We start from the raw sequence: 14,584 nt of genomic DNA, 5'->3' as shown, positions 1-14,584 counted from the left end.
GGATACTAACATCAAGTTACATGACTTCAATTCAACAATAAGTGGTACTGAAGCTGGTGAAGTGGTTAATTGTGTGTCTAATATGTGAATACAAGAGAGTAAGTGAAAAGAATGGTGAGACTTATAAGAAAACAGTATGAAAAGTCATTTTAAAGGGGACCTATTATGCTCCTTTTTATTCATGGACTTCACTAGAAACAGTTAAACTGAAACAAAGTGTGTAGCTCCTGCCCCATTAAAGCCACCCTCCCTTTCAATGCACTTTCTTCTGCAAACGGTGCACAGTACTTCTAAGTGTCTCTAAGACACTGGATTAAAGGATACGCCAGTAAAATTATAGCCGCTTAGAAATGAGCGCACTGTTAACTGCTTTTAAATGATAACAGCGGCTTGCAGAAGTGAGGAGAATTATGACAGTTTGGCAAAATTGCACATGCTCATAATCTTTACTGAAACTGTATACACAAGGCATTCAAAAACCACATGGGGGGGGGGCATTGGAAACTGAGCTATTAGGACTAAAGCATGCTGCCTCAGGGCACTGGGTTTATTTGCACATATGCTGACCTCATTGTTTGAAACTTTGGCCATATTTTAAAGGTGAAAGAAAGCATAATAGGTCCCCTTTAAAACTTTTTATTAATATACAATCTCTGAATACATGTTGCATATTAGGGGTGTAACAATGCATTCACTTTTGGGATGCAGTTTTCCTTGTTTAATTTGTCTTTGATATTATTACATTTTTGGACTCACAGTTTTCCAAACAACTTATATAACAGAATGTGTTGAATAGAAATGTCATCTAATTTACCAGAACCCTTCCTTGTTTTCCTCCATGGCAGGGGGAAAATAAATTTTCACAGCACGGAAGGAGAAAAAAAAGTCTTCAAAACAAGGTTAGATAGGCCAAAACATTGTAATCAAATAAATATTTCATCAGTATGCCAGACACTGTGCAGGAGTTATGCATTGTTGATTCAACAAAGCATTGTTTTTCAGTGGTCCTTCCATTTATTCAGGTGTGCAGTCTGAAAGGGATAAACATGGATGGATGGATGGATGGAATTCCTATTCACCTCCAGTATATTAGGCTGGAAGCTGCAATCTTAAACTGCTGACAAATAATAACAAAATTACATATATCTACACTATAGGTTTAAATATGGAGCACTGACACAGCATTTAATGTATTTACACCGAAACAGATCATCTCAAAACTTGAACTGTTGTCAAATCTTCTGAGAAACTAATTTTAAAAATTGGAGCTGGTCTCATTTGACAGTGTAACTGGATCCTTTGGTATTTAATGATTGCAGACAAAATTTGAACCTTTCCAGAGGCAAAACTGATCTGATTTGCTTGCAAATTTCAGCTCCATCAATCATACGGTTGCATTTTTAATCACAGCACATTATGCTACAATATTTTTTTACACCCCTAATCAATGATGATGAATATATCCTCTCACTTCAGGATGATGTTCAGTCTGCCACAGCTGAGTCCCCTCCCTCCTTCAAGCCTCCGCCCCCACCAGGGGTGCAGAGGCGCCCAAGTAGAAGAGAGACGCTCAACAAGTGCCCCTCTTCCGAATCCTCCCACTCAGGCTTGTATTTTACAGCCACAGCTTCTCACAACCACGGCAATGAGCCAGGACACGCTCCTGCCTCACCCTCATTACACCACAAACGAGAACGCCAGAGGGACCCGTCTCAAGAATATGCAGCTATCAGAAAGAGAGAGCCCGCAGCATTGGCCAAGAAACAGAAAATAGCATCCGCTCAGTTGTCCACAGTCACTCAGCACAACATTGGCCCTTTCCCCAGGGTGCAGTCCCCCAGCAGAGGCACTAAGCTTGCTACCCCGTCCCCTTCACCTCCACCTCCTCCTCCGCTCCCTGCTCCTCCTCCTCCTCCCCCTTCTCTGCCCCTTAAACCAGCATCCAAGTCCAAATCCTCCCCCACTTCTTCTCCTGGCTCTAAACAGCAGTTTGTTACAGTGGAGGTTCACAGGCCCAACGCAGAACCTGATGTCAATGAGGTGCGACCGCTGCCCCAAGCTCGAGGTACGAAATACAGAGCTACAGATCTAATATGTAAAAACCATATGCTGTAAAGAAAAGATGGACATACCCACAGTGATGTCAGCAGTTGGTTAGTGAAGTCCCAGTCCAACATTTCACTGATGTTTTGAAACCACACGTGATGAGAGCAAGATCTGAATGAGAAATCAATGTACACATGTGCTCTACCCTATTTTTTTTTTAAACTTAATATCAATTGTTTTGACATTAATATCAATAAAGCAGAAAATGAAAGAAAATAAAGTTGCAAAAAGTTTCAAAATGATCCTCAAAACTTTTTTGTCCAGCTTTCAATACATAGCCGTTTTTTTTTTTTGAGCAGAAGGTTTGGCATCATTTGTCTTAACCAGAGATCTATGAGGTTTTTAGTTGTTGTTTTGATGTTTTGTTGTTGTTTTTATTTTTCAATCTATAGCCGTTTGCCATGGAGACTGCAATTTATTAAATGAACATCAGGTAGTCTTTAGTATCCTCTGAAACCGACATTTGAGACCGCAAGCTCATCAAGAAAGTGTTTACTCAGCTCATAGAGCAAGGGATCCAACGCCCCCTGCTGACCATTTGAAAGATTGCAGGTTTAAAGCATCTCTGAAGTGTCTTTACTTTTCAAACCTGAAAGCTGTGTCCATCTTTTATATACAGTCTATGAGCCAAACTATGAAATATATGTGGCAACAACTATTGTTTTTAATTAATCTGATTGGGTATTTATTCTATAAAATATTCAAAAACACTGAAAAACTAAATCCAGACATGTTCATCATGACGTTTGCCAAGGAAAATCAGCCAAAGTTCTTACTGCTATCTAAAACAATTCATTTTTCCAATGCATGCAGCTAATAGTTTAAACACTAACAACAAACAAATTAAAAGGTTGTATCTTGCACTTAGTGATGATATTCAATATATTGAGGTTTCCTAACCCTGTGTGATCTAAGCCATCAGCTATGAATTATATGTCTCTGCAATGCTAGAGGCTTATGGTTGTTTTTATTTTGTTTTGGGGTTGGCGGGGGGGGCGCCTATAAGACACCTGGGTAGTTTAGTGCAATCATTATCCTTTCAAGAGCTATTTTTTCATCAGCCTTTAGTCCTTATGCAATTAGATGATGATATTAAAAGTATTTTTACATAAAAAAGAAAGAATAGCATAGTGTCTTAGACTTCAGAGGTTTCATTTGGAGTTTTTACTTATGAAGTAATGGAACAGAAACACCAGGATTCTGCAAAATATGTTTAAAATATATCAAAGATATCACAATATTATGGACAAAAACTTGTCTCCTCCAGTGAGTTTGGTTATCAGAATTGCCAGTATGATCCTGTTAAGCTTGTTATGTTAATAGCACTGAAACTGTGAGCTAAGCTTTGAATACAAAATTGGCTATTAAATACACTGAAGTTTGACTGAATTTACTGATTCTGTCCAGATTCTGAGGTTTACTAAATATTACTAAATATGCAATGTAAGAAATATGGGAGGGTGAAAAATGTTCTGCGTATAATCTTTCTAAATATGTATTTACTTGGGCTTAATGAGCTTAAATGAGCAAATACCCAGAAGATTGTAAATGGCACATACTGAATGCAAACATCACTAATCTAAATAAGCTTTTAATTGAGCATCAAATCAGATAATTTTCCAAAAAATATAGAAAAAGTTTGTTTGAACTACATCTAAAGAAGATCCCATCCATGTATTTGTTACCATATTCAACTTTAGTAAGCTCTATATATATACACGCACACCACTTGAATGATAATGATTCAAAGGTCAAAAAAAATGTACAGTATGCTATGTTTAGATTCCCTGACTTAATGTGTGCCTGCTTCCCCTCAGGTGGCACCCTGTCTCAGCTGTCAGACAGTGGCCAAACCCTCAGTGAGGACAGCGGGGTGGACATAGCTGAGTCAGGACACGTCAGGAAAGACAGTAGCTCCCATTCCTCACGCACACACCTCCCCCGAGACACCCAGGAGGGGGGCGGGGGGGACAACCCCTCCAAACCGGTGAGGGGGGTGCTTCAGAACAGCTGAGAGCTGAACATGCATGGAGGATTGAATTAACTCTTAAACTTCAGGAAATTAGATATGTGTTTAAATAATTCAGCAGTGAGTGCTATTGTAGTTCTCTCTTTCTGAGGACCAGGTTAGTGTTTAAGAATGGCTTTCATAAGGTGCTTTCACACTTGCATTCTGGACAATATCAAAGGATGGGTTGGGTTTCCTTTCTGACATGTAGTGCATAGCAGTTTCAGGCACATTCTCACTGCTAGAAATACTTTGTGTGGTTTACACAAAGAAAAAAATGCAAGAGGCAGCAGCCATTATGCCCAGCAGCTACTGATGAATTTACCAGAGTAGTACCTGGACTAGTCATACACCAGGACTTTGTCCTGGTTAAAGATCGGCTAGTGTCTCATACAACTGCATGGGATATTTTCATTCTCCATGCACCTCTGTTCTACAAATGTCCAGGGCTGCAGTGCATGTGTGAAAACAGCTTTTAAAAAAAAAAAAGCCACATTTTAGAAATTTAAAGGCATTATTGAACTGATAAGGTCACATTTCAATAGTAAATAAAATTTCGCTAAGGTGGGCATGTGTTTGAATGTCTTGAAGACCTTGTTCATAACTGTGGGTCTTTTTTTGGAAGGAGTTATGAAAGTGAAGCTATATCTTTTGTATCTTTTGTATTTTGAACACAAGGGAACTTCTGTTGGAACCTTTGTTGGAAAGTGAGGACATTTTTTAAAGTGAGGACATTTTGAGGAAAATAAATATGAAAAATGGGTACATTTTGTTGGAGCCTCACTTCATCAAAGGGCTCAGTTTTCCGGGCAAATGGGTCAGAACTGTATTCAGCTTATAGTCAAGAATTTATGTGTTAAGAAAGTAATATCCCTCCAAGGTCAGAGTGGGCCCTCACAAGCATAAGAGTGCAAATGTGGGTGTCTGTCAGTTGAAAATCAATCCATTTACTGGTTGATAAATCAATGCACTTAATTGCTAATCTGCCTCCAGAGTCTGTTCTTAATCCTAACCTTGATCTCTTCTCTCCTCCCTCTGTTTGCTCACACAGATTGTTTGCTTTGTCTCACTCATTTGTTTATTTCTTATTCATGTCATTTATTCCGTCACATGCTCCATCATTTGTTTAATCACTGACTGCACTGTAGCCTAATGAAATTCACAAATCCCTCGCTGGTTCTTAGTGATTGATAGAAGGAATAACAAGCAACGATGAGAGCAGTCTGATTGTTTATGATGAGAGAGCTGATAAATTCAGCATCCAAAGTGATGGTGTATCATTTAAAAAAAGCAGCTTTTTGCTACCAAGAAGTGAGAAATCTTCTGCTTGTTCCTGAGTGCCGAGCAAGCGGTTGCCCTTGATAAACTTACATTTTTAAGTCTTCTCATCTTTATGTCAAACAAAAGACACTAGAAAGCAGAACTGTGGGGCAGTTAACTGAGTAAGTATAAAAATATGGAGTAAACCACTAATCACATAGCTGAGTATGTTTTCTCTCTGGCCAATCTTGAAATGCTGAAACATGTTTTTATGGGTCTTCTGTCCATGTTCTAAGATATGTGAGGATATGATGTTGTCCTGGATGATAGCTTTTGACAGCTTCCTTTCATTGGCATCAAGCAACAGTATTCTCCAGGCTATAGCAGTAATTCAGTGGTGTGGGGATTTGTTTTGGTTGAATTTCTAGATTGACATTGCCTCCACGTTCCAGCATGCTACTGCATAAAAAAAGAGAAGCTGATCCATAGACGTGCAGCAGCCATGCCAATCAAACACATGTATTCCCTGACCAGTTGGAGAGTGGATGCTGGAGATTGCTGGCTTTTGCTGAGTGAAAATGGTCACAAAGAAGTGTTTAAAGACAAATCGATGCCTTCCATGCAAACTACGAGGGCTGCAGGTGGAGTAGTGGGTCAGAGCAGCTGAGCATTTTCCTATGTTATTGTGGTCAATTAGAGTGCGCTTTGCCCATCGGGCAAGTTTCAGTGGAGTGCATGGTTAAAAGGTCCACACATGTTTGGCAGATGGCATGAGCTGGTCTCGGCCTGCTCTATGTGCTGAGGGGAACCCATGAGTAGCTGAGACTACACTTCCTCTCTATGCAGGTGTTCACTGCCACTCCCACAATATAAATCTGCACACAAATTTAACAAATGTGTGTAGAACTAAACAAGCAAGGGAACAAGGCAGTCTCAACACCCATGAGAATTTTTTCTGCTTATTGAGAGCTTTGGTTATTCATGCTGTCACAGGAAAAGTTGAATTCTGATTGTCAAATTCAGCTCAAACCTTTTGACAGTTTGGGGGTGGAAACCAAGGGAGTAATTGGGCCTCTTATGAGCCATCACAAGGCACTCACATGCAGCTCAGTGACTGACAGCTTCAGTTAAATGTGTTAAACTAAGTTACACTGTGGCAGCAGTATAGGTGAAATCTTATGTTCTAAATTATAAGCAGTGCCATTTTGATGTATTGACAACTATCACATATTTTCATACAAAATAATTCTTAGAAATGGGCAGATGTTCTGGCAAGTTCTGAAGTGTCCCACTCCCTACTGAGCTCATTTCATTAGTCCATTATATATTATCTCCCAATTATGAGAAAACTATCTAATAGTCATGATCATAACTACATTAGTAATTGTGGCTGTTCAACCACAGCCAATGCAACCAAAAATATAAACACATATAGGCCACATGGTCTTCCTCTCCCCACTGCTTTAGCTGACTCCGCTCAGCAATTGTGTCTGAGAGTAGTTAATCTAAGAGAGAGGACCCAGAGTGCCTTTGTCTTGTCACCGCCAAGACAGATGTACTCAGGACTGTGGTTAACTCTTTTATTACTACTACAATAGCTTATAACCTTAGCTTATAACCTTTGTTTTGTTTCTTATTCAGCTTCCTGTCTCTTTTTTTTCTCTCCAGGTGCTTTTACTGATAATTCCATATATCCACTGGACTTTCTGGGGAATGTAATAAATGGGGGTTCATCCAGGATCCAGACCCAAGACCCCTTATAACAGAAATAAAGGCTTAGTTAAGATGTTTTCAAGTTGTCTTAAGTATTCAGTGATCCAGTGATTGTTGTTAGTGCATCCAAGAGCACAGCACAAAGCAACTTTAAAAAAAAAAAAATCACAGCACTGTGGGGTGTCTGGTTCTGTCAGCTTAATTTAGGATATTTCCATGCCCTATGTAAGAGCTTTACTTTCCAGGCTCTACTATCCAGCACAGCAGTAAATACTTGTAAACTGATTTCAGGGATGGAGGTTAAATGCATTAGTGAATACACTGAATGTCTTTAACTCACACCGATCTTAGGACCTTGACATAAAACCTCAAAAACATGTTTCAGATTAATTTACAGTTGAAAGAAGTTCCTATGCGTGAACAGAAGCTGCACAAGAGCAGATGTAAATATGAATATATTATGGAAATGGAAACTAAACGTGTGCTATTTTGTCCTCTGACTTGTGAAGCTGTTAACTCAATTGCTCATTCAGGAATAAATCACCAGGCTGTAATATATTAATTGACAGAGTCATCACCTTTAATAACAAGTGAGACCATTAAGAAGACCTATGCTCGCTGCTGCAAAGAGAAAATAAACAAAGGCAGATAAATACAGTATAAACTGTGCATAGTGCCACAAATTGGAGGCTGATAAATAAGAGAGGCTTTGTAATTTCATGAATGTATTCATAAATATGCATTTCTAATATTTCTTTCATATTGTGCTCGTTTCTCTCCCTCATTTTAGCCAGGGCTGTTGGAGCCCACCGCTACACTAGTGAGGGTGGCAAAGACTGCCAGCACCCTGGGTATTGCCATTGAAGGTGGAGCCAACACTCGCCAGCCGCTGCCACGAATTGTCACAATACAGGTACGTCAGAAAGACCACAAAATAATACTTAAGTGGGCCTCTTATACTCATTTCCAGCTCAATGCTTGTGTTCTTAGACTCTACTAGAGTAGCTTTGCATGATTCACAGTTCAAAATAATCCTTATTAATCTTATACTGGGCTTTACTTACTTATAATATGAACACTCACCATAATAACACTACTACACTCAGTGCTCTACTTACTCTGCTAACATGCAATATTTTAATGGGTATATGGGTATCGCCCTCACATGGTTGGGATGTGTTTTTTATCCTGAATGCATTTTGGATTTTCTGTCATGGCGCCACGTGCCCACCTTCTAGCTGGGATCTCACGTCCTTTAAGGCTTTATGAGGATTCACACAGCAGCTGAACTCACATTGAGATTTCTGCTAATTGTCGTCACTGGGGCTCCACAGAGAAGATTACAACATTAATGACCTACATGTATAAGCCCTGACTGCCTGGAGATTTTGGTAATTACTTTTTCAGGATGAGGTAGTTGGCACTCTGTGTGTGTGTGTGTGTGTGTGTGTGGGGGGGGGGGGGGGGGGGGGTGCGCATACATGTTAAAGGGTGAAGGCAAAAGACAAATTACATAGCACCTTTTTATCTAAAAGGTAGAGGTTATAGGCTCATTTCAAATGTGTTAATGTTCAGTTTAATGCTGAGGCTAAACAGAGTTGCAATTACATTTTCTCCAAAGACTTTTCATTTATAGTGTGTCTGTTATATCTGAAATACAGAGCTCCTAGCTATGCAGAGTGACAGCAAAAGTTTGAAAGCTTTGCTTGAAATGGCAGGTTAGTCACCTCTAAAGAAAGGTATTACTGTGGCTGCGTATGCATATATGCATCTGCCAACGGTAATTTGCAAGCAAACAAATCCAACAAATTCACGACTATCTACAGCACTAATCATTTTCTAAACACAGACAAGCAGAGAGTTACAATTTTAAGATCAGAGCTATGACCAGCTAAAGACTCCAGTCAGAGCTGTCTCTCAGCCTCCCAGTCAACAGAGGTGGTGATTGAAGTGAAAAAGGGTGGCTGATTGCAAAGGAAAGGATAAAAGGACTGGAAATCAGCACATTCAAAATCAAATAGCACAGTGGAAGAAAGGACAGCAAGTGTGAGTGAAGAACGCAAAAAGAAAAGTGAGGGCAGTGTTAATAAGGAGAAGAATGATGAGGAGGGTTTGTACAGATGACAAATTGGAAGTTTGGTGGGTAGATGCAGTATTTGGGTATTTTGTGGCTGTGTAGGTGTTTAAAAAGTCATTGTTAGGAGGGTTGCAAAACTATGCTAGGGCATTTGTAGCACTAGTAGAAGTGCTACAAGCAGTCTAATACAGCAGGAAGGGATACAATATTCTCTACCCTTGAATCTTCTTTTCCTCCCTTTTCTTGTGTCTTCTGTGTGCCTTTTCTTTTTGTGTTTTCCTCAAAGAAGAACAAAACTTTATTAGTTTTACTTCCGATTTGTTTCTTTGGTTATTGTACATTCTTCAGTAAATGCTTAGTGTTACTTCATTCGGACAGAGGCAAAAAAAAAAAAAAAAAAACCAAGTCCTTAATGAACAGAAAGATCTTAGAGAAACTTAAATACCATTGTGGTGTCATCAGATACCACTCGTTTTGCTTTGGTGGATTTTTCTCCATGCATCATCAGGCGTTGTGTTGGTCCATCCTAGGCTCTTGAACTGCACTTTATCAGGAGTGCACTTGCATTAAAGAGATAAACAGTACGAGCCCTATTTTTTATTCATTTTTGTTTACCAAAAGTATTAAACTAAGCTTTTGAAAGAAATGAGCAAGTGGTGTCTTATCGTTTTTCAAGCAGCCTGCGCTGCAGCTGTACTTTCATTCAGCTGCCACTCTCTGATATGCAAGCCAGGAAGCCTCCCTTCAGCCCAGGATGGTCCGTGATATGGACGATTTCATAAGCACAGAGAGCAGGAAAGTTAAACTTAAAAGATGAAGCCACTCAAAAGGTTTGACCCCAAACCATTTCTTCTTAACCTCACAGACACTTTGCCAAGAGACTAATAAACATGAAAACGTACCGCACTGCAAGGGCTAATAAAAAAAGGAAGTAGGTGCTTTTTTATGGAATGGGAGGCCCAGTGGAGCCACAGGAAGCAAGGTTAAAACTCATGTCACGCAAGCAGTTAAAGATAATTTAAACTATTCATGCAAGTCAAAGTTATTTCTGGAACTCTGATTAGCACTCCGCATTTCCAGGACTGTGCTTCACTGATGTTATTACCTACAAGACAAAACCACAAGCTATGTAATACAGCTGTTACCTCCCTGAACAATAATGCTATATATAGCTTCACGGTTATTTACAGACATTAATAACATGGCAGCCTTAAGGTCACTTGTAACACAAGAGAAAAGAGACTTTCCACATGCTCAGCGTTCTGGGTGGAAACGAAAGCTGTGAAAAGTTTGCTCCGTCACCCGGGGAATGCTAACTCAATGTTATTACACCCTTGAGCAAGGCACACAACCTCAGTAATTCTCACAGTCAGGACCAAATATCAGAATGATAAACTTGCTTTGGAAAAAAAAAAAATTAGTTTTTGCTTTCCACTTGGCATCCACCCCACCCCGGGGACAAATGATGACATCATATCAAAGCAGGTACGCTGTACAATCCACACACTCTGCAGTAGTGAAAGTAAACACTGTGGAGCCATGATATAGCAAAGCACTGGCTTCTGTATTTCGTAACTCTCTGGGCACCAGGGCTGTCATCTTAGGTCACTTCAATCACAGATACAGAGGATGAAGTGGCAACAAAAACACTGCTGTTGGCTGGCCTTTCCGCTTGTTATCAGTCCCCATCACCGCTCATTGAAGCGACAGCTCTTTATCACCACCATCTCCACATTATGATGACTGAGTGCTCCACTAACTCTGAGTAATTGTTGTAGCCGAAATAACAAACATGATGATGCAGTCCTGGTCTGGGAAGCAATATTGGTGTTTTTAGCCCAACGTAAAACTTATTGCTCCACACTGTAAAAACTGCTCAGAAATTATTTGAGGAACATGACAAAAAGTGCAAAGCATTGATCTGACCCCTGATCCCAAACTGATTGAACCTCTGCAGCATGTCCCCAAAGAAGCCTCATCAGTGATTGCCCCAATCTGCAATCCGAAGGACTCAAATGATGTGTCCATGCACCAGTGGGTTGAGGTGTGTTAGCCAGCACAAGGTGAAGCTACACAATATTAGGCAGGTGGTTTTAATGTTATGGCTAGTGGGTATGTAAAAAGAAGTAAGGGGCTAAAAATAATAATAATAATGAGAAAACACAATGAAGCAAAGCTGTTTATTATAGTGGATAAATATTTTCATAACAATATGTTAGCATGTTGACAATTAATCAATTAATATAGTTTTATTAGTGCAATATTTGGATTTTAAAAAATGGTAATTACTGCACTATTAAATTGGTCATTTTAATAGTATAATGATGAAATGTATCTTGCATTCCAAACATGCCCACTGTAACAGCTTGGTAATAACCAAGCTATTACCTGGTTATTACTTTGTATGGTCTTTTGATGAAAAAAAAAATGTTTTAAAAACTATTACGCCACTGTTACCATGTTATTACAATATTGCACTATTTTAACTGATGCGAAGTGGAGAGCTGCTTCTAAAACGTGGCGCATCCTGTAGAATTGAAGCATTGTCATGCTTGCCATGGCCACGTTAGACCGCTACCTGACCGAGAGAAGATGCAGAATAAATACACTTGCCAGAGAGCAAGGAAATGGTGACCAGGTGAACTCATTCAGACTCTAATAACAGTAGAGAAAAAGAACAAAAGAGGGACGTAAAAAGCACAGAGAGCCGCATAAAGGAATAACCTTCAAAATAAGACGTGCTTTCAAACTAAACTGAAAGAAGGACAATCCATGCAGACAACAGAAGATCATAACAACAACCATGAGATTTTCACCTTATAAATGTGTTGTTGCTGGATCTTACTAAATTTTAGCTGTTTACACTTGAATAACTTTGTTAGTCAGTAAGTCAGGAACAGACATCCAGCTCCTCAGGGGGCCCTGGTGCAGTCATATCCTCTGCCCCCATAGTTGCACAACTTCTAATACACAACAAAATTTTGTCATGTATCTTGTGCATGCAGAGTCTGTGTTGGAGTCGACACTTTTCTGATCACAGATGAAATGAGATAAACTAACAAGCCTGCATACATTACCTACCAAGTCTTCACTGTGCAAACTGCAGGAGAGTGCTTATATATATGTACATACTTCTGATCAGATACACTCATCGTGGGCATGCACATCATGGTAATTTTTTAGTTTTTAATGATTTCTTTGAACGGTTGTTTTTCCAGGGTGGAATGATTGTACAGCATGCATCTTTAATGATTTTAAACGACAAGAATTGGTGGACCCATTTGAACTTATTTTGGATTTTCTTTAATCCACACAGGGTCAAAAGTATGCATACAGGCTCAAATATATACATATACCCTCGCTACTAATTGGTTACATGTCCCTTAGCAAGTTTAACCAGACGCTTTTGGTAAACATCAACAAGCTTCTGGCTGGATGACTCTTCTTGACAGACCCGGCTTTTAAGTGTAGTCCACAAATTTTCGATTGCTGGCAAATGTCTTTCACAAAAATATTATCCAGGAGGAAAAAGTAAGAATATTCACAGTGCAGTTTCAAGTCCAGAAAATTAGACAAAAATGTAACAAATTGATTCTGGAATTTCATTTTTATTTTATTACCTTAGAGGAATTTCTGTTCTCTTTGACTGTTTTACGAACACATCTATTAGTACAAGTGGTTCCCACAAGAGGCCCATTTATCGTGTCTTTAATCATGGCCCGTTAAATAAGCTCTCCTAAAATTCACCTCTCTTTCTGTGTCTTTCTCAGAGGGGTGGTTCAGCTCATAACTGTGGCCAGCTGAAGGTGGGACAGATTATACTGGAGGTAAACGGGGTTTCCCTGAGGGGCCGCGAGCACAGGGACGCAGCGCGCCTCATCGCCGAGGCCTTCAAGACCAAAGACAGAGACTGCGTGGACTTCTTGGTGACTGAGTTCAATGTGGCACTATAGCTGAGTGGAAGAGGAGAGCGCGCGATGACGAAGGTAGCACCAAGAGAAGAGGAGGTCCGGGAGGTGATGAGGGGGAGGTATTCAAGCATCTATTCACTTAAATGGCACAACTCTTGGATAAACCTAAACAAACCACCAACTGATCTGAGCCCTTCTTCTTTCTCGGAAACCCACTCTTGAGCCCAAACAGATGACTCTCAAACTTACAAGACATTAATGTCACCGTGGACTTTGTCCAGGAGTCTCCTCAACTTGTTACCTCCCCACTGTGAGACATTATGCACTACAGTGGAAAACCTGTACCTTTTTGTGTTAAAATGTGTGGATTTCTGGAACTCCTCACAACACTCCCATGTCTCACGCTAACTTTATTTTACTTACTTTCTGCTTTTAAATGAGCGACAGCTGCACATCCAAAATAAACTGATGCTTGGCAAGTTTGTATTTGTATATGTACAAATGGACAAATGTAGATACAGATGCATATATACTGTACACATAAAAATACTCCTATAAGAATTAAAAAAAAACCTGTAACCTCTGTTGCATCATAGTAATATATTTGAAATATGGTAATGATTTCAGGCCAATACAAGAGTCCACAAATTATACCAGTGACCTATCATCAAAAATATCGCCATCCTTTCACAAAGAGGAAATGCAAAGAAATCCTGTCAGACTGACGAAAATAGAAATAAAATTCTGATATTTGTTTACTCCGACATAAAAAAAAAGACTGCGCATGTGACTGAGGGAAATTCCTCTGAGTACCAGACAAATGTGCATCATTTCCTGCTTCCTTTGCACTTACACATGTTTATCTGTGTGTTTAAAGCTGTACCTTCACATTAGGCCAGCCACATTTGAAAATACTATCCAACCACAGTAAAATATGATTCAGAGACAGGATTTTGCATCAGATTCAAAAACATTTGTGGAGGACCTTTACTGTGTTTCATTATATCCAGTATCATAATTTAATTGGTATATTTTTCTTTCCTTAACTACCTTATTATAGTGACTTGAGTGGAGCTCATAAATGCTACCTGTTAAGTGGGTGAACAGTAGTGTTTACTGCTCAGGGGCCAATAAAAATCACGAACAGCTGCTGTATTAGCCAAAGCAACATTGCTATCCTATCAGCCAATAATTGGACATTTTTCCATCGTGAGCAATCGGATGTGACTCTAAACACATCATAATTCGATTTCTACATAACAGCAGCGCATCATAAAAAGAGCTGGCGACACTGTTGTAGGAGTGAGCCACTGAGAGCCGGTGGCTGCTGCTTAATGTTTGATTGCTCCCAACATTCAAAACTGATCTGATCTTAATTGCTTTTAAATGCGCTTTTTTTTTTATAGACCAGTGACTGTGACAGTTACATTGTTTATCTTTGACTCCTTCACAATAAAAGCAGCTCTTTTCACTTTATTTAAGCATCTGAAAGAGAAAATGTTCCATTTG

General features: G+C 39.5%; 1 protein-coding gene across 3 annotated transcripts in view; it reads left to right on the top strand.

The window, feature by feature from the left end:
• whrna (whirlin a) overlaps positions 1–13,658 on the top strand; it is a 172,025-nt gene extending 158,367 nt beyond the window's left edge. Inside the window, exons 9-13 of one of the 3 annotated variants that reach the window (XM_030742694.1) lie at positions 846–899; positions 1,477–2,065; positions 3,924–4,093; positions 7,878–8,000; positions 12,935–13,658. In XM_030742694.1, coding sequence (XP_030598554.1) covers positions 846–899; positions 1,477–2,065; positions 3,924–4,093; positions 7,878–8,000; positions 12,935–13,117 — 1,119 coding nt within the window. In that variant the 3' untranslated portion in view covers positions 13,118–13,658. The remainder of the gene's footprint in view (positions 1–845; positions 900–1,476; positions 2,066–3,923; positions 4,094–7,877; positions 8,001–12,934) is intronic. The other 2 variants (XM_030742695.1, XM_030742696.1) reach the window with 2 other exon arrangements.
• The last annotated feature ends 926 nt before the right edge of the window (positions 13,659–14,584 follow it).

The sequence above is a fragment of the Archocentrus centrarchus genome, chromosome 12 (assembly GCF_007364275.1).
Source record: "Archocentrus centrarchus isolate MPI-CPG fArcCen1 chromosome 12, fArcCen1, whole genome shotgun sequence".
NCBI lineage: Eukaryota > Metazoa > Chordata > Actinopteri > Cichliformes > Cichlidae > Archocentrus > Archocentrus centrarchus.
The sequence above is the reverse complement of the archived record's forward strand: the minus strand, read 5'-3'. Positions and strand labels throughout refer to the sequence as shown.